We start from the raw sequence: 20,838 nt of genomic DNA on the forward strand, positions 1-20,838 counted from the left end.
ATGAAAATTTTCAAATGACCTGTTGGAGGCAGCAACACGCCTCCTCTACATCCTGTAGGCGATGGGGAAGAAGAAGAGAGCGAGAATTGTGGGATTGTAATGGCTGCTTCCCAGTGTGTAAACATATGCGTTGTATTTACGAAATCTACAGTATAACTATTGTCAGATACGCCAAACTGATAGTTTTCTAGATTGATTCATAGTGTTTTGTGTGTCTTCAAACCAGGACACTCATGTGAAAGTTTCTGGGTTTCAGTCAGGAAAAAACTCGCGGTGTTTTTCGGAGTTTGCCGTTCATTACAGGATCAAATCCCGGGCAAGCTAGCGTTAGCCGCTCAGACCAAGGTATGTAAAATCAATTCACCAGTTATTTCACAAAGGGAGCACATAAGCTCAATCGAAATTGTTTTTTTGTTTTTATTTTATGAGTAACGAGTAAGTGCCCGAACATTACGACATTGTCTAACACATTAACGCGAGGTACAACGGGAAATAAAACTAAACTAGAAGTTAGCCTTAGTGACGCATTTAATTACTATTAAAAATGCATCCGACTTGTTAAATCAGGGCTGGACCGGGGGAAGGCTAGGCCATCTCAACTCATACTACGTACATGTGCTCACACGCAAGTACTCACACGTACGCACACAAACAAGCTAAGTAATCGCCAAAGCTCATTATTCTATGTATATAGACCGACATTCACACACACAACTACCTGTCACCAGTCCGGTTCTTTTCTCTCTCCTACTTTTATCAAAAGACTTAATACAGCAGTCACAGGACTCCTATATTCATATTGTGGTATTATGTTAATCTAAACAACATGATTGTGTAATTTTGTGAGCAAATAATTTAGATACCATAAATTCAATATGTTAACATCAATATTCACTATAACAATAAAACAAGAAGTGGATAGAAAAAAACGGTTCAAACTTAAGAGGGGTTCCCAAACTTTTCCATGCAGCAGCCCACCAGTGGAGGTATGTGTGGCTCAGCAGGACCCAATAAAGCAGTAAAATAGACCATGTAATTGCCAGATAAACAGAAACAGAAACAAGACATCAACATTTAACCAACCAACATAAAAAGCAGCAATCACATAATTTACCACCAGATAAACGCACGGTGTTCCTTATTGGCACAATTTACAGCTGTTTCTGAGTTTGATAAGGACAGATGTGGACAGTATCTGTGTACAGAGTAGTATAACCAAGTATTAAAATATCCACCTGTCAGTTCAACGCATCACATAATTTTAAATAATCGGAGCTATGATACCAGGAAATACCATATAGGACCTCCTGTATATCCAGTAGCTTTTATGTTTAGGCTGGTGGGAGAACTGCAGGCCTGTTGCAACAAACCACAGCAACATTTACAATAGAATTAAGTTTTGACAGCAGAAAGTACCAGGGTCACTATCGCTTCTACATAGGGCTGTGGAGAATCTCTGCTAGTGATCGTCATGATCATGTTCAGATAAAAGTTTACAGCTTGTAACACACCAGCTGTCTGTATCATTCATTTATTGAACTGTAAACTCACGTGATTGCTGCTGCTGACTGCTGCTGATTTTAAAATATTCCAAGACTTGCCCGCCTCCTACTGCTTTAGTTTTTTTTCACAGTTCACTCTCTGCTCCCTCATTTATTCATTTTTATTTTGAGTCCATTTTGCATGTGTGTGTAGTATAATTCCACCACCTTCCTCTGCATCATGCTGTTCCACCTCCGCACGCTTTCATCATTTTATTTATTTATTTATTTTCCTTTTGACAGCAGGCCAGTCAGTCAGGCAACCTTTGGCCCAGATCACCTGGGCCAGTTTGGGCCTTTTTTTAAAATTATACTTTATATGCAGTTTTATATATAATATACAATATATATTTTTCAGTGTGTCATCTTTAAGAAACAAACTGTTGTTTATAAATGCTAGGGAAGTTAATGGTAGTATCAAGTGGATGAGTTATAAATTTGCCCCCCTACAGATTAGCAGAAATGGAAACTTCAAAAGTATTCAGCAAGAGCTCAAATACTGTGTAACTCTCAATGAATAATTCTAATCAAAACTACGTTTAGTTAGATTACTGGTCATCTACTGTTCATCCCCCAGTGCCTGTATTACCTTTTACATAGTGTGGCACCAAATATTTAATCAAAATTTTAATTAAATATGAATATGTTTATTAGTCCATCACACACATACACACAAATAAACATACTCATATAAGATGATTAAGTCAGTTTTACCCATCCATTTTCAAATAAGTGAGGAAAGACACTTCAAGCAGTTAAACCTAATCACAGTTACCATAAAAAAAGATTACTTGATTTAATTGTTGCCTTGCTGTAGTAACAATGAGTTATTGTTATCTCAGTTTTTGCACTATAGGTTTTCACCTCTTCTGTCTGTTATTTCCCCTCAGATAATGGATGATGATGATGTGTCCATGCACAGGCTAGAAGGTACTAATCCAGCTGCTCAAATTGGGGGTCTAATTGTGAAGAAGAAGAGCGCGGCTGCAGAGCCCCATGTTTTTCGGGCACCCGCACCACGCACATCTTTACTTGGCCTCGATCTGCTGGCTGCCCAAAAAAGGAAGGAGCGTGAAACTAAGGAACAAGAAGATTCTAATGGTGATGAAAGCAATAAAAAGAAATCAAAAATTTCTTCATACAAGGACTGGGAGGAAGGAAAAAGTGACTCTGATTCTGATGAAGAAGACGATGATAAGGATAGGAGTGCTAAGAAAGAGAGGTAAGCTGTTTTGTCATTAAAATAAAATATGTATAATATATAAATAAGTGTTTGTATCCCTGAGCACATTTTATTTTGTTTTACTTAAATTATACAAATGCAGTTAAACTCGTTCCACGGAACATTATAACCGGTCTTTTCTTAAAATATTTACAAGCTGTTTTTATTTGTGGAAATTAAAAGAAGAATTTGAATAAAATACTAATAAAAAAATAGTAATCGCTAAGTAATTTTTTGTCTTGTTTGCAGGAAGTATCGGGTAACTGGCTCTGAGACGCCATCAAACCCAGGAGGGGTCAGTGAAGAGTTCCGTCGCCGACACCAGCAGAGGGAGAAAGAACGGCGTGAGCATGGAGTCTACGCTTCCTCCAAGGAGGACAAGAACAGAGACCGAGAAAGAAGCAGAGACAAAGGCAGAGAGCGACGGGGTGAAAGAGGTGATTAATATGATTACTCAGGCTTTCGTCTAATCGTGGTAATAGTGTTTCAGTAACGGTAGGCCTTTGGTTGTAATTCGATGCATCACATCAAAAAAGATGAAAAGTTTGGTGGTTACAGCCTGTAAAATGTACATAATTCCTTGTAAAATAATTGTGATACTATTTTAAAAAAGTGCTTGACAGCTGAAGCAAAAGTTAGACTGGTTGAAGATGTTAAGAGCACCTTTCTTTTGTCTGTGTTAGATGAACGAGAGAATAGCCATAGTCGTGGTAGCAGCAGCAGCCGGTCGGAGCGTTGGGAACGCAGTGAGAGGACTGAGCGCTCTCAGAGAGATGGATGGTCTGATCGTATCAGCCGGGGCAGTAAGAGAGATGAACCTGCGACACCACAACAGCGTCCCAGAGGTTAAACTTTTTATTTAAATATTCTTTTGTATGTATTATGTATAATTTCCAAGCTTAATTGGTTGCCTTAAACGATCATGTTTTCCTGTAGATTCTTTCACACCTTCCCGCTCCAACTGGGATGAGGATGATAGTGGTTATGCCAGTTCAAGGCACTCTCACTGGGAGTCTCCATCCCCCTCCCCGTCTCACAGAGAGTCAGATCGCTCAGAAAGAAGCCATCGCTCTGGCCGAGAGAGTGAGAGGAGGGACAGGTAAGAAGCTACCATTTAGTCTGAGCTGCATTTTCACCATGCGCCATTGAGCCTGACATGACTTTGACTTCTATTTGTGCATGAAGTTAAGAATTGAGCAGAAATAAGCTGCTATTCATAATATTGTGATTATTCAGAGCATTTAGAATAATTTCTAGTTTTAATTTATTTGCATTTTTCAACCTGACTGAATTAGTTTTTTTTAATATTAACAGAATGTTTTGTTTTCCAGTTGCTTATTATAAATGATCACTCATGTATCATCTCTTTTGTGAGTTTTATTCTTTGTATTTGACTTAAAATAATGGCTTAGAATATAATGCTAAATTTATCTGCTGTGATTTTTAGATCCGTCAGAGGCCGTTACCCTGACGACACACCGCTGCCTACCCCATCCTACAAGTATAACGAGTGGGCCAATGACAGAAAGCATTTGGGCTCCACGCCTCGTTTATCACAAGGAAAAGGTACTATTCAAAAACAAGATCATTTTTACTCACATGCTAAGTTAAACAGAACAAATACTGATATTTTATTACTTTTCTTCCTGCAGGTAGGAGAGAAGAGGGTGAAGGAGGGTTTATGTTTGATAATGAAGATGAGAAAGAGCAGTGGGAGGAGGACCAGAAGGTATCAACCTTTATCCTGCCTTTATACTTTGAAGAATTTTTGTGAATGATATGGGTAGGTCCAGTCTCTCATTGTTTCCTTGAATTGCAGCAAGCTGACCGAGATTGGTACATGATGGATGAAGGTTATGATGAGTTCCATAACCCCTTCACTTCCACCTCTGACGAGTATGTAAAGAAAAGGGAGCAGATCCTCCAGAAACAAACTCAGAAAAGAATATCTGCTCAGAAGCGACAGATTAATGAGGTACTGTCACAGTGCTTTATATCAAGCTAATCAAAAATCCATGTCTGTATGGACAGGCTCGTAGTCTGTATGCTTGTTCTTTTTGCGTTTGCCTTGTTGTTGTAATTTAGTTTTGGTATATCCTTAGAAACAAGCCGTGTTTGTTTTTTTTTTCTCTCAGGATAATGAGCGATGGGAGACCAATCGCATGCTGACTAGTGGTGTGGTACAAAGACTGGAGGTAGATGAAGACTTTGAGGAAGACAATGCTACTAAGGTTCATCTATTGGTCCATAACCTGGTCCCTCCCTTCCTCGATGGAAGAATTGTCTTTACAAAGCAGGTAAATTACACTTAGCTTATTGAAAGCCTTTAGTCACATTTTATTTTATTTTTATTATGTATATCATCTAGAATCTAAGAACACCTGCTCTGTTTACAAGTATAACAGCCTGACCCCCCTAACTCGCACTTTCTTGTTGTTTCACTCTGTCTTACAGTAATGAAGCTTGAATGTTGTTTCTCAGTTGTAACAGGGTCTGGATATAAATATCTGTTAAATTAGAAAATGTGATCGTCACGTTTTTACTTAAAAAGTTTAATGTTTTATAAACGCTGTTTATATTTGTTGTGTTGTGCTTCTCTTACAGCCAGAGCCTGTCATCCCTGTGAAAGATGCTACCTCTGACATGGCAATCATCTCTCGAAAGGGCAGCCAGCTTGTCCGCAAACATCGTGAGCAGAAAGAACGCAAGAAGGTAGGTTTGGCCTGCTACTTCAACTAAACTGATTTTCAGTAAAAGGCTTTTTAATTCTGCTACAAAAAATATTTTGGGATAATACATAGCCCAGTGTTTAGACTAATGCTAAAGTGAGGATGTTCATAATATTATTTTTGTAGATAGTTTATTTTTATCAGTCACCAATTAAGTAATGGAAAACCACAACAAAAACACCAAAGTAAATTTATAGTGTATTGGCTCTTTGCCTTTATTTATTTTAATATGGAAAAACCTAGAGAATGAGAAAGGTCTTCATTTTTTTCCTATGTTCCATCATCTTTTACATTAACATAGTGGTATCTGTGGCGATGCTTCCACGTCTGATGAAATCCCACAAGTGTTAGCTTTACTTTGATACCAAGAAGGTTTACAGGGATTCTAGTGAAATAATGTTTTGAGAAAGAATATTTTTGGATATTTAATTTTTGAGCAGAAATCCCAAAAAGCCTGATAATCTTTGGAATTATTACAACACAATCAGTTTAGGACTACTTGAATAAGATCTTCTTTAGTGTTATTAGGCTTTGTCATTGCACTTCTGTCAGTTTGCCAGAGCTTTTACGCCACACATGATATATACACAATCACAAAACCCATTTCTTTGTTGCCATTTCTCAGTAAACCTCCATCAGCTGGATAAAAGAGCTTAACAAATGTGATGTTGAATGCTGTATGAACTTCTCTGTATAAGCATCCATCATATTAAAGTCTCACCTTTGTTTGCAGGCTGCAACTTTAATTTTATTAATCAGTTAATTAATTAGAGTAACTATGTTTGCAGGCACAACACAAACACTGGGAATTGGCAGGCACCAAGTTGGGTGATATCATGGGTATCAAAAAGACAGAGGATGAAGAGTCTGGAAACAAAGTGGTTGGCGAGGACGGCAAAGTGGACTACAGGTGACCAGAATGCACAGCTTCTTTTTCAAAGTCTGCAAGTTTTACTCATAAAACTGTACTGCCAGTTTGTTTTAACTGTCAGCATTAATGTTCTTTGAATGTCTCACAGAGCAGACCAAAAATTTGCAGACCACATGAAAGAGAAGACTGAGGCCAGTAGTGAGTTTGCAAAGAAGAAGAGTATTCTGGAGCAGAGACAGTACCTTCCTATCTTTGCTGTCAGGCAACAGCTTCTCAACATTATAAGGTAAGACTTTGGTTATTGCTCCTCTCAAATCCCTTTCATCTATTAATTATATTTTAACTGTTGTATTGTGTTCACTGCAATCTGTAGGGACAACAGCATTGTGATTGTTGTTGGGGAGACGGGCAGTGGTAAGACCACTCAGCTGACACAGTACCTGCATGAAGACGGTTACACCCGCTATGGGATGGTGGGTTGTACTCAGCCCCGAAGAGTGGCAGCCATGAGTGTTGCAAAGAGAGTCAGCGAGGAGATCGGCACCAACCTTGGAGAGGAGGTGAGACAGTTGTAACCAACCTGCCTTCTTCCTCACCGGACAGTTTTATCTACCACTTTGGGACACTAAGCAACACCTAAAATGAATTTGATTTCTGTACATATCAATCAGGCAGTCAGTGTCAGTTTGGTGATTCACTGTATATAGCTTTACTTTGAATGCTTTGAATGGGTATAAAGGTTAGAAAATTAGATTGTGTAAGTTGGTGAAACTTTGCTCAGGTTGTTAGCTCAGCTCATTTGTCAGAATTCCTATCTGACTCTAAAAAAACAGGGAGCGCTCGGACCTCTGTCTTGTAGGTAAGACACTCACTAAACAAAAGCACTCTAATACCTGAATATCTGTCTTTCTTTACACTGTAAAAACAAATGTGAATCTGTGGACTGAGTTTGTTCAGTTAAAATGGCGCTGTCAGTGCTAATTGCTCAGTCTGTGTTAGTATCTCCTGCCTAAGGCTGTATAATACTGCCATCTAGTGGGAGAAAAAATATATTGGTGTTAGAAATCTGGTTTTGTCAATAAAAAAGCAGTGTGATTAAAGTGCATGCAGTTTCTAGATTCTCTGTGCTTTATTTACAATGTATAAGGCTGTAATACAGTAGTATTTGATGATATTTACCTGCTTGTTATGCTGTTTATTTTACTTGATTGCTTCTTTCTCACAGGTTGGATATGCAATCCGTTTCGAAGATTGCACGTCTGAGAAAACGCTGATAAAGTATATGACAGATGGAATTCTGCTCAGAGAGTCTCTGCGGGAGTCGGACTTGGACCACTACAGTGCTGTCATAATGGATGAAGCTCACGAACGCTCCCTAAACACTGATGTGCTGTTTGGACTGCTACGTGAGGTCAGTACATGAATAGCATCCACTAAGTCTGTTGCAAGATATTTATTTATTTATTTATGTTTGTGTCAAAACAAACACACAACTTGTTTGCTTCACATCTCCTGACTTGTTTTATTCTGACGCCAGTGTAAATATTCTCATGATGTAAAGTGACCACTCCACCCATGTTTTCTGTTTCTTACTAGGTTGTATCTCGACGCACTGACTTGAAGCTCATAGTTACTTCTGCTACTATGGACTCAGACAAATTTGCAGCATTTTTTGGCAATGTGCCCATATTCCACATTCCTGGAAGGACATTTCCAGTAGACATCTTATTTAGCAAGGTACGTGTAGCTCATATTTATTCATAGAAGTGAACTATAGTAACTTCATTACATGAGAACCAGGTATGTAATGAAAATGACCTGAAGAGTCACTGATTTCTGGTCAGCATTCAGTAATCTTAAATACTACACTTGCATATTATGCTACACTTACAAGGCAAAAAAAAAAGTCAGGACCACCAAATAAACAAGAAACAATGGTAAAAAATTATGTTCATTTACTTTATTTGTGTCTGTCTGCCTGACAACATTACAGTAATTTATGGTAGTTTAATATTAACAATATTAAACAATATGTCTACCTTGAGTTTTGAAATAATGTTTGTATGGCTCTAGTGTCTGAATTCCAATGATCTGCTTTTGATTAGATGATATCAGCATTTTTGCTTTGAATTTGACTGATTTGTGTCATGCTGTGCAGACACCTCAGGAGGATTATGTGGAGGCTGCAGTGAAGCAATCTCTCCAGATCCACCTTAGTGGGATGGTGGGAGACATCCTTATCTTTATGCCTGGACAGGAGGATATTGAGGTGAGGGACAAGACCATTTATTGTAACTCAAATAAATGTTTTCTGATAATTTTGGTTAAAAAGATTTATTTTTAAAAATGTTGCATAGTTAAGAGTTGTTCCAAGAGCTTTTCTTTAAAATCATAAAATATTTCTTCAACCCTCGTCATACTTTTTACAAAGTATAAAGTCCATATTTGCTACATCATGTTGAAACAGCTTGCCGATGGTGTATCTTGAGAATGTTTGACCTTGTCCTTGCAGGTGACATCAGATCAGATTGTGGAGCGTTTGGAGAACTTGGAGAATGCTCCACCTCTCGCTGTGCTGCCTATTTACTCACAGCTGCCATCTGACCTTCAGGCCAAGATCTTCCAGAAGGTTTATATCAGTCATTGCGTATTGTAATTGTATTTAAATGTATTTTTACATTTCTAAATGCTGACTTTGTTTCCTCCTCTGCAAGGCTCCGGATGGTGTGAGGAAGTGTATTGTTGCTACAAACATCGCTGAGACGTCCCTCACAGTGGATGGAATCATGTTTGTTGTGGATGCAGGATATTGCAAACTTAAGGTTCTCCAAGCTTGCATGTGTTTTATTTATTACATTTTAATTTAATTAATTTATTTTCAGCACAATCTTTAAGGCTAACTCACTGTTTGTATATTTCTCTCACCTGTGCTTTTTTTCTCGTTCTCTCTTTCTTTTCATTACAATGGCACCAGGTTTTCAATCCTCGGATTGGTATGGATGCTCTCCAGGTTTATCCCATCAGTCAGGCTAATGCCAACCAACGTTCTGGCCGAGCAGGACGTACAGGACCAGGACAGTGTTACAGGTAATGCTAAAGCCCTTGCATGTACTTTGCAGTATGAGTCGTGCTATATCTGTTGAGTTGCAGTTAGTTTCTTTTTTAGTTGTTAATATTGACAGTGATCCTGAGTCCCTCACAAAGAACTAATAGAAGCAGTTGAAGCTATTGGTCAAACTTGAATTCACATTTACAAAAACAACAACATAGATACGGGGCAAAGACTTTAATCTTCTGTGGATTTGATTACGTTTACCTGTTATATCAGGGAAATGTGTCACAGGTTTTACCTGAACACCCCTCCCTCTCCTCTCTCTTTTTTTTTGCCACATCAACTTAAGCAGAGACTAAGTGACACACATTTCATTATATTTTGCATTCCTAATGAGCTGTAATGCTTATGAAAGCCCACATCTTTCAGGATAGATCCTGCCCACCTGCTCCTGCAGAAGTCCACAAGAATTGCTTTTGCAGTAGTTTTACACTGAGTAAACTTGGATGTGTTTGAGAAGCTGTTCATGTGTGTGTGAGTGTACAGTGAGTCACACTGGTTTCCTCTCAATGAGTTCCACACTCACATACCCTTTATCTGTGTGGGCAGGCACCTGCACCTACATCAGACAACTCTTACTTGTTGAAAAAGAAAAATCTGGGCGTTAATCAAAGCTTCCAATTTTTTTCAATAATACTTCCTCTCGTCAGTTGATGCAATAAACTGGAGCGTAAGAACTTGCATCACAACGGTGGCCTGCATGATTTTACGTTAGAACTTCAACACGTCTAAAATCTATTGTGTTTTCAACCATTTGTGCTCCCGATTAAAAAAAGAATTTTACTTTTTATTTATTTTTTTTCTTCTACCTATTCCATAAAAGGACACCCCGTCCCCTTTAGCAGCTCATATTCTGTGGTAGTTTTGCAGTTCATCATCATTATAATGGAAACATGTTGCCTGGTAAAGCATTCTTGAGTTAAAATTCAAGTTTAAGTAGGCGGTGTCAACACAGATGTTATAAATTATGTCTGAATGTGGCAGAGAACCTTTCAATGTTATAACCATTTTACTTGTATGTTGTAAGTATGTAATTATGTGCCTTGTATTTGAAGTTCAGATTAAATCCCACAGGGTGTCAAACTCCGGTCCTCGAGGGCCGGTATCCTGCAGGTTTTCATTGTTTCCCTGATCTAACACACCTGAATAAAATCAAATGGACCCAACAGCTTCTTGTCAGCTTCTTCACAATAACCTAATAATTTCAGTCAGGTGTGTTAGATCAGGGAAACAATGAAAACCTGCAGGATACCGGCCCTCGAGGACCGGAGATTGACACCTGTGTACTAGATGGTACAACAGTGCCACCTGCTGACATACACTGGTACCTGCACGAGAGGTTTGGTAGGAAGGTGTTGATGTAGAAATATTTATAAGTCCAGGCTTTGGTACCCTTCCAAGTGTGTAGGGGCTATCAAGACATGATATTACTGATCAAAATATAAAATATTTAATTCTTAAAAAAAGACAACTACAGAAGGAAACTTAAGTTCAAAATCACCACAGCACACAGTCTGTGTGGTCGGTGGATGCTGTAGCATGATGCTAACTATGATATGCTGAAACACTATGCTGCTGATTTACATATATGATATATTTGATTTCTTTTGAGGTAATGTGAGTTTATTATAAAAACATTGTGGCTTGAATTTCTCATACATTTGATATGTTTTATGTTTGTGTCCATTTCTATTCCCCCTTCCTGTCCCAGGCTATACACTCAGAGTGCCTTTAAGAACGAGATGCTGACCACTACCATACCTGAAATCCAGAGGACCAACCTGGCCAATGTAGTTCTGCTACTGAAGTCTCTGGGTGTTCAGGATTTGCTTCTCTTCCATTTCATGGATCCACCACCTGAAGATAACATGCTTAATTCCATGTACCAGCTCTGGATCTTGGGAGCTCTGGACAACACAGGTGGGTCAGTTTGGCATCACTGGAAAAAGGTACAAATAGTCGAATCATTCAGTTTTGATTTCCAAACGTGTTATTAAGGGTCCCAGACCAGAATAGATCAAGACAGAATCAGCTAGAGAAACAAAGCATGCGACATAAAAAAATATAAATGCCCATTGAAGGTTTCCATGGTCACCAAAAACTTTAGATTTGCTCAGTCTTTAAAGCATATCACTTATTTGCTTAAATGTAGCACCATTAAGGCTTTCATACACAGCCTGTCTGCAGCTGCTTAGTGGAGCTCAGTGTTTTCGCTGGAGATTAATGCAGTAAATGGTATGTTTGAGCTATTAAACCTACAGGAAAGCAGATGATAATACAATTACAACTGTGTAATAGCAAATCTGGTTACTTTCCCAAGTACTTAAATGTAAATCTGGAATATAATGACAGTGCCTGTTGTTTGGCATATTTCAAGTGAGTAGATGCATAACTGAAAATTAATTCTTGTTTTTTTAAAAATCACAGAAAAGGATGGGAACCCTGTTTAAACAGTGTAATATGAAAACTGATCATATAGTTCCATTGTAATTGATATGACAAACTTTCAGACAACATTTTATATCATTGGCAGCCATCCTTGTTGTTTTTGAAAGTGATTCAGAGGCACTCCTCTGTAACATTTTCACTTATCAATCCTGCTCTCTACTATAAAGTTAAATAAGGGCAAGGCAAGGTGGAGATCTGTATGAACATTCATTCATTCATTATCTACTGCTTAGTCCATTATGGGTCGCGGGTAAGCTGGAGCCTATCCCAGCATTTAACAGGTGAGAGGCAGGGTACACCCTGGACAGGTCAGCAGTCCATCGCAGGGCCAACACAGATAGGGACAAACAACCATTCACTTTCAGGGAGAATTTAGAGTGACCAGTTATATTCTATATGAACAGAGGGGCAGTGTGCAATGAACTTGTTGGGTTTTTGATTAAGTTGCAGGTTAATAGCTATTTGACAAATAAGCAGAGCTGTGTATTTATTTATGTATTACGGTTCCAAGTAAAATATGCCGAGATTTCAGTTGCTGTGTCAGGATTTGATGCCTTTCCTTGTGTTGTCCAGTACACGTATGGTATATAAGAAGTGAATATAGCCAGTTGGAGCTGGAGCCAGGAAGCCAGTCCCTAGATGCTGTCAGTGATGTTTTACCCATTTAAGTGCAGTATTAGGGATTTATATTTTAGAGCTGTTGGCTATGTCCATCTTTCCTTTTTAATACAGTCTTTGGCCTTTTGTGAGACCAAACTTATGGTGAATTTAGACTCAGTCTGCACAATATATGGATGTACAATATCAGTATACTACATCAAAAGACTGCTTGCACTGCAATAGTTAACCACAGACCATTTTCATGTCTGATATTTAGACTTGAAATAACAGGACAAGCAGAGGTTTATTAATGTGGGCTGCATTCCATGTAGATTATGTTTTGTTTTTTATCTTTTACATTAACCACCATATATAGGTACAGAAGTTGACATCAGGCCTGAGCCTAACACAATATAGTAAAACATTTGTCATATTATTATATTGCAGTGTATAGCCATAACATTGCAAATCACTTGTTTTCCTTATATTCAGCATCCCTAATTTTGACCAAAATCACTGGGTACTTGATTGCACTCGGGCTTTTTCAGCTCTTGGGGAAACAAAAGAAGTATTTTAGCCCCGGTTCTTTTTTTTATTTCCACTTAGGTCAAACGTACAGGAAAGATTAAGGCAAATTAAGTTTAAGTGTGAAAAATGTTATATCTCTTTGCTGGATCTTCACTGGTGCTGCAGCATTGACCACAGTAGCTTACACAGACACAGAACAATGAAAGGGGCAAGTACAGTTCAGCTGCATTCACTGTGTTATGAGAGTTGCTTCCTCTCTCTATTCATTTTCAAACTTACCTCTTTCCAGCTGATTGAAGCAGGAATTAATGACTGTGTTTGATTCTTGTCTGTGTAAACAGTAAAATCTATTGCAAAAGTATTAAAGTTATCATATTGTTTAGGATTTGTAGGTGCAGTGTGAGATGGATGAGACAGAAAGGTGCAAACGCTCCTGCTTTAGGGTTACCAGGTAACTTCAGAAGTGCTGCTTCCTGAACCAGGGCAAATTTTCAAGGGTAAAATATATTTCAGCCTGAACTTTATTTAACACCTGCACCTGCTGAATTGGAGTGGGTTAAGGAAGGGACCCTTAAAGTCTCCATTTAATATATTTTTTACCCATGTTGTTCAAAAATGTTAAATGCAAAATGAGGCTTTGTTTCTTTTTATTACTGGAAGTGATGAAACTTGTGTGCTGTAAAACCAACAGATGTACAAGGTCCTCCTGAAGTAATGACAAGGGATGTTGGATGTAGGTTTTATTTCCTAGTAAGCACTGCATTGAGCTGCTACAGAGTGATAGTGAGATTACAAAAACATACTGGACACTTGCTGCTGAAATGGATGCCACATGGATGATGCAGACTCTGCAAACAGACCTGGAGGAGGTAGTTGCGAGGTTCAGCCAGTGCAGTAATTGCCTGGTAACTGCTCCTGTGTTTGATTTGACTGGTTGGGTCTCATTTCTGTCTCATCCTCAGCCAGATTCCAGGGGATTTAGGGATTTGGGGATAAGGGGGGACTTTTGATGATTCCCTGTATGGTGTGTTAACAGCAGATTATCTCTGATTAAGGCTTACCTGTTCCAAACTGGCTGCTCTGCTACTCTGCTTTTCCTCATCATAAGCTTCTTAGACTCTTTGGTCTAATCATTTAAATCAGAAACTGCAAAGTTTTTGATCTGACTTTCTTTTTTTTCTACAAGTATTCTCAGCTGTCAGCATTTCATCCTCCTCTCTCACGGTGATAGATAAATAAGTGTCAGATAATGCTGCTGTCTCCCCACCAGCAGGCTTTTGATAGAAAAGAAGCTTATAACTCATCTTAATGCTTCTCCCTCCTGTATTCTTCACCTCTCATGTGCTTTTATATATTACACTTGTAACTTTGTAAATTGCGCCTCCTTTGTCCTTTTAGGTGCTTTGACACCAACAGGGCGTCTGATGGTGGAGTTTCCTCTTGATCCAGCCCTCTCCAAGATGCTCATTGTGTCCTGTGACATGGGCTGCAGTGCAGACATCCTCATTATTGTGTCCATGTTGTCTGTGCCAGCCATCTTCTACAGACCTAAGGTACAGTTTTTTTTGTTTGTTTGTTTGTTTTTTCTCTCTCTTCACTGTCAGCATTTGATAGTCTCTGTAGATGTGGGCAGGAAATGTTGGAATGATGTGGAGCAAAGGACTAGTCACCTGAAAGAATTGGCTGCAAGGAAAGTTTACACTCAGCATTCATATGCCCTAAACATTCAGTAACTTGGTGAACCTTTCTGTTATTAATGTAATTGAGTCAAATAATCATCACTGTGTGGCCTTTACTGTCAGTATAAGATAAACCAAATTATGCCAACCTTTTGTCACATTGCTATGTTCATTTGTGAAGCCACGTAGCTGTTTTAAGTGCACCATTTTGATTATCTTACTCAGAAATGTACTTTTCTGGTTTACTTTACTTTAGGACCCTCATAACATTATTTTTGGCAGCAACTTTTTCACAGAAAGCTTTTAAATTCTGTTGTAATCTAACAGGCACACAGTGAGCCAGATAATTCTCTAAGGATGTAGTGAAGAACAAAAACAGAGCTTCAGAGCATGGCCATTACATGGGAACATTTTCCAGTGCCAACAATGGTGCAGCTCTGTGTCTGATTCAGTGACTGTTGCTAGTGTCTGATTATTAATTAGATGCATCATCTTCATAGGTCATCAAACTCTGTAGATATTGCCTGACGGTTCGTTTCTGTTTATGATTAAAAGTTTAGCTTTCTAAAAGATGAGCATTTCTAATTAAAAACGTCCATCCGTGTGTTTTTACAGGGTCGTGAGGAGGAGAGTGACCAAGTGAGGGAGAAGTTCTCAGTTCCAGAAAGCGACCACCTCACCTATCTTAATGTCTATATGCAGTGGAAGAACAACAATTACTCCAGCATCTGGTGCAATGACCACTTCATCCACACCAAGGCCATGCGCAAGGTCACATCTGAACTGCTTCAGCTGTTCTCTCTGTGAATAGGCTCTAAGATTTCTTGAAAACGTCATTAATTTGACACTTTTTGGAGTCCTTCATGCAAATGTTTTGTTTTTTTTTACATGAAAACTGTAAATAATCATTTTTGCAAACATTAAGTTTGAGTTGAGTTACTATAAAATTAACTGTAAAAAGTCTACAAGTATGGACCCTTGAAATGTTCTGTGATACTTTAAAATATCTTTACCTGCTTTTACATTAAGATAGTGAAACAAATTTTCTAAAATAATATTTTGTGAGCCAGCAGGGTTTGTAGTGGTTCTGCTTCTAACAAATGTTTATGTGCAGGTGCGTGAGGTACGCTCCCAGTTAAAGGACATCATGGTGCAGCAGAAAATGAACCTTGTCTCCTGCGGCTCCGACTGGGACATTATTAGAAAGTGCATCTGTGCTGCTTACTTCCACCAGGCGGCCAAGCTCAAGGTACTCTGCACTCTGGGCTTTCCTCGGTTAATACTTTAGGCCCAGTGGCGACTGGTTGTGGCAGATTTATAGCAGCATAATTACAGAGTGGTGAAATATCCCCTCTGGCCTCACATTAATACAGCGCTAAAATCTGAAAGGGAATTTGAAATCATGACTATATAATAATGGTTCTCAGTTTGACTTATGAGTAGCCAGCTAACCCAAGCAATCATAGTAATGTTGGGCATACTTTAGATTTATTTTCCTGCTGCCCAAGACAGGTTAAGAAGCAAATTAGCCTAGATGACCTGTTTAGCTTTGATTTTAAAGTGCACCGATAGAAATATGCTCAAACACACAATAACCTCAGAACATGACAATACTCAGAACCTGGATTCCTGTAATTTAGAGTAGCACATTTAATTAGTTATTTATGCATGTGTTTGCTCTTAGGGCATTGGTGAATATGTGAACGTGAGAACCGGCATGCCATGTCACCTTCATCCTACCAGCTCCCTGTTTGGTATGGGCTACACACCTGACTACATCATCTACCACGAGCTCGTCATGACCACAAAGGTAAGAAACACCAATGGCTACCAACCTGAATCAAGCAAAACCGCTTAATAATATACCTGAACTTGATGTTTAATTTGTGCTTTCTGTTGTAGGAGTACATGCAGTGTGTGACTGCAGTAGATGGAGAGTGGCTGGCAGAGCTTGGACCCATGTTTTATAGCATTAAACATGCAGGAAAAAGCAGACAGGTAAGTCAGGAAAAGGCAGCTGAGTTATGTGGCAACGTTTTCACAAATTATGCAAACAACAATGCCTGCATATGTAAAGCTGTTTTCACACATTCACGTTTGTCTTTACAAACCTGTTTGAGACAGGACTAAATAATCTGCATGAAGCATGATTAAAAAAGGAATCATGTCCAGCTGCAGACATTTCTTTTTGTTTAAAAAAAAAAAAAAGCCAAAAAATTGTGGAAGGCAGACAGTTATCCATATTGAATTATCTGGAACACTAACTTTTTGTTTGTGTTGATGTCAACGTTTGAACATGTCTACAATCTCAAGAATAATTGAGAACAATATACAGGTAATAGGACAAAACAAAAAGCATGAAGCAGCAACAACCATCAGAACACTGTCTGCTCACCCCCCAATAAGATCAGTCAGACATAAGTTTGTTTCTGGATTTGTTTTAATAACTTTTAGGAACATAAAAAAATGCAATTGTCCAGTAAATCTTTGGACAATAAGTAACAATATTGCTATTGTTCTGGCAGTGAACTGTATTTGTGTTGCTGTTTTTATCCACATTGTGTTGCCTCATCATTTTGTGAGCCTTTGAGGCAATTTTAGCTCCTGACTTTCATTGTGTTAAGAATATTATGACCACTGTTTGGGAAAAATGCTTTCTTTTTTCTACTTGGCATTGCCACTTAATGTAGAAGAGCAGATTTAGAAAGACAATAATCTAGATGTTGAAGAACTTGATTTTCCCACAGTATTGGTGCAAACATAAACTGACTGGTGGCCAGGCCTTAGTGGGCAATTTTAGAGGCTAATCAACACCAGCGCTGTGGCTGAATGGAGGGTAAAAAAAAAAAAAAACCTGCAATCAAAATCTTATCGAATTATCTTCCCACTTTTAATCATACTTTCATTATTAATTCCTGGTGATTTTATATCTTAAGTCCTGACGGAAATATTTTTACCTTCATGTTTTGCGTGCCTCTTCCAGGAGAACCGTCGGAGGGCCAAGGAAGAGGTCACCAACATGGAGGAGGAGATGGCTCTGGCTGAGGAGCAGCTGCGAGCACGTCGAGAAGAGCAGGAGAAGAAGAACAACACTGGGAGTGTGAGGTAAATCAGCAACACGTTTTCCTCCTTTTGTTCACCATACAGGCCTCATCCGACAATAGTCCCTACTGACCCTCATTTTCTATACAGTCGAGATTAGAAACGTTTAATTTACCTACCTCACCGCCTAACCATATCGCCGCCCCACCCCTTCCTGTGCTCTTCTCCCACTCTCTCCACTCCACCTTTCTCACTCTTCATGATGAGCTTTTCTCACCTCTGGTCCCTCCAGACGAGACAAAAAGAAATAATATTGACTCCTGGCTGACCCCCATTACTGCAGCAATTTAAATTGTGCCACAGCAGAACAGAGAAAGGAGGGGAACGTTCATTTTCGAATTAGACCAAAAAATTAATTTCACACCCATCTGTGAGCTTTACAGAGAGAAATAAGGTTGTAAAGACTGATTTAAAAAGAACTTTTATTGTTAATTAATCAGCTGGTTTATCTGTCTTGAATTTCATGTGACAGCTATGTTGAAAATAATCACACTAGAGGTATAGGATTAAGAATTAGATTTAAGCAGCAGAAGTTGGCTGTGTGGTAATGAAGTTGAAGGCTCTCCTGGGCTTGTGGCTGCCTTTGTCCTCAGGCAGGCCTCACAAGTATCTCCTCTCTGACTTCAATGTGACCAGACTGAAATATTTAGTGGGGTTTGCCTTCATGTGGCAGCTGCTTATCACTGTCTCCCTGCTCAGTAGCACACAGCAGTGCTGCCAATTAGTAAATGGCCCAGTCGGAGCATTTTTTAGAGTCATATCTCTGGTATAACAATGTGATTAGGTGTTGCATTGCTTCAAGGACAGTATAACAAGTTTAAGGACTATGAATATAGTTAGGTCATATATTTCTAGTCAATTGTCTGTGTTCAAAAATCAAATAATCATTAAGTTTTTCAGGAATACAGCTTTATTGCTTACTAAATTTAAAATGGATGTAGTTTTTTTGCAGATAGACAAAAACATGCAAAATGAGGTGTATAGCCCTTTAAGAAATGAGCCCTTGTTGAAATGTAGGTGTTTGATTGTGTTCATTGTTCTACATTTGTCCTCATTGTTGCTGTAAAACTACCAGCAGCCTGTGTATTGTAGGATGTACAACAATTCAAAGTGCTGGGGGGTGCACAGTGACAGGAGGGGGGTTATGGCCCGATGGTGTAATTGCTGCAGGTGTGTGTGTATTTGTGTGTGAGCAAGAGGGAGAGATGAGAAGTGTGGGCAGTGTCAGTGTCATGTAATTAAAGATGATAGATTGTGCTGTCAGAGGCATCAAGCTCCACGTCCCAACACTCTTCACAGAGACACCAGTGTGCCTTTTCCGTCTCATCCAGTCCCGCTGCTTTCATGTTCACGTTCAGCCACACAGGCCAAAATGCTCCTCATTCATTTTCCAGCAAGAAGCTGCAGTTTAAGAAAAGCTTAGTATGTAACTACATGCAGGACTCAAGGGGGTAAATGAGTTATTGTCTTGCCAATAAAACTGGCCTAAATCTGATTTTTTTTTTCCTTCTGCTCTCGATTCAGGGCTGTGAAAATTTGCACCCCAGGAAGAAAAGAGGAAGCTCCCATGACACCTAGACGCACCCCAGCTCGCTTTGGACTGTAAAAATCACATCAACCAGGACCACACCAGCACGAGTAAAAGCTGTCCAACTTGAGCTGCCTGTCGTCCCTCAGCATCAGCTGCAGTTCATGTACGAACCACTAGAGTGAGAACTTGTATAAGGCACAGGACCATGCTGATCAACATGCCTCCCTCCACCTTCATCAGCCGATAGCTGTTTCTACAATACATGAAAGAAATATAGGACTGTTGTTTTCTGTGTATGTTCAGTATTTATATGTGCTCAAACATTAAGATTTTACAAATGCCTGGAAGTTGATTTTTAAGCTTATTTTTTTATTTTTCTGACTGTTTTGTCAGAGGGCAACTGAAAAATATTGATCTAATTTCATTGCTACTTGTCTTTGTGTCCATGCGTATACTAGTTCTTGTAGTGTAGTGGCTTGAACAGCGTGCACCGCCTTGAAGTGCTCCTCTACAGACTGAAGCACTACTTAAACTGTACTTATGGCCCAAGTGTACTGACTCTAGAGTTGGATTGTAATACAACACACTCATGCAGGCTTAGCCAATTGACCTTTTTCTACTTGGTGTGAACCTTGTTCCATCAAGGTAATTCACAGCATTGCTGTGCAACTTCACCACGCTGGATTAAACATATCAACTGTTAAGTTTCATGGGTCTTGTGTTCAAAACAGCTGAGTTTTCTTTCTTTTTTTTAACTAAAACAGATGTTTGCAAATGACTTTTTGTTGATGCACACCCTCCTTTCCCCGATCTGCTGATCACAAGATGCAATATTGATGAACTGTTTAGTGAAGGTGTTCTGTTTTGTCTTTGCATCATGGACATTTGTTTCTTTCAACATTTGATGTAAATAAAAAATAAATATTGTCTTTGTTTTTTTAAAAAAGAATATCAGAGAAAATTCTGTTGAATATTTTACTCACAAATATATTTTACAACATATATTTTTTGATTTATGCACACATATAAATGAGTTTGGTGGCGGCACAAAGCAAAAGTGATTTGGGCCATAAATTGTCTACGTGCAGCTTCACTGACTTCTTTTTGTAGAGACACAAGTGAGAGTAAACAATGATTAATTTAAAGTTCTCAGCTGAGCACCATACAAGTATGCCAACAACTGAATAATATTCTTCAGCCAGAGGCTTAATTAGGCAGTGGAAAGGTAACAGCACTGCAGCAAATTATTGTCAATAAACAATAATCAGCAACTTGCTTGGATCTGAAATAACTGCTTTTACCATAACAATACATGAACTATGAAAATGCTAAATTTCTCCTTTTCATTTAGGCTGTATCATTCGTGAGGTGTTTGCAAGAATGCCCCCAAAACTACTTTTTCCTTCTGTGAAGTCAGTTGACAAAATAAACAGAAGATGTTTACATGTAAAAAGCTGAAAAAGAGACAGTCTGAC

General features: G+C 38.8%; 1 protein-coding gene across 1 annotated transcript; it reads left to right on the forward strand.

The window, feature by feature from the left end:
• The first annotated feature begins 88 nt into the window (after positions 1 to 88).
• Positions 89 to 20,290, forward strand: dhx38 (DEAH (Asp-Glu-Ala-His) box polypeptide 38). Its single transcript, XM_041985383.1, has 27 exons — positions 89 to 345; positions 2,432 to 2,763; positions 3,013 to 3,200; positions 3,447 to 3,608; positions 3,700 to 3,862; positions 4,211 to 4,329; positions 4,416 to 4,492; positions 4,583 to 4,738; positions 4,899 to 5,060; positions 5,368 to 5,475; positions 6,281 to 6,402; positions 6,512 to 6,649; positions 6,737 to 6,923; positions 7,589 to 7,774; positions 7,960 to 8,100; positions 8,522 to 8,632; positions 8,876 to 8,992; positions 9,078 to 9,185; positions 9,338 to 9,450; positions 11,187 to 11,395; positions 14,450 to 14,604; positions 15,346 to 15,501; positions 15,845 to 15,979; positions 16,415 to 16,540; positions 16,633 to 16,728; positions 17,714 to 17,835; positions 19,357 to 20,290. The coding sequence occupies exons 2-27, from the start codon at positions 2,435 to 2,437 to the stop codon at positions 19,436 to 19,438; spliced, it is 3,768 nt and encodes a 1,255-aa protein (XP_041841317.1). The 5' UTR covers positions 89 to 345; positions 2,432 to 2,434; the 3' UTR covers positions 19,439 to 20,290.
• Positions 20,291 to 20,838: the final 548 nt, after the last annotated feature.

The sequence above is a fragment of the Melanotaenia boesemani genome, chromosome 1 (genome assembly GCF_017639745.1).
Source record: "Melanotaenia boesemani isolate fMelBoe1 chromosome 1, fMelBoe1.pri, whole genome shotgun sequence".
NCBI classification, from domain to species: domain Eukaryota; kingdom Metazoa; phylum Chordata; class Actinopteri; order Atheriniformes; family Melanotaeniidae; genus Melanotaenia; species Melanotaenia boesemani.

Excerpts from the sequence above, each read along its gene's own strand:
- dhx38 (XM_041985383.1), top strand. The coding sequence starts at position 2,435 with ATGGATGATGATGATGTGTCCATGCACAGGCTAGAAGGTACTAATCCA. Across the intron at positions 3,863-4,210 it reads GAGAGTGAGAGGAGGGACAG|ATCCGTCAGAGGCCGTTACC; the intron begins GTAAGAAGCTAC and ends TGTGATTTTTAG. Across the intron at positions 15,980-16,414 it reads ACCAGGCGGCCAAGCTCAAG|GGCATTGGTGAATATGTGAA; the intron begins GTACTCTGCACT and ends GTTTGCTCTTAG.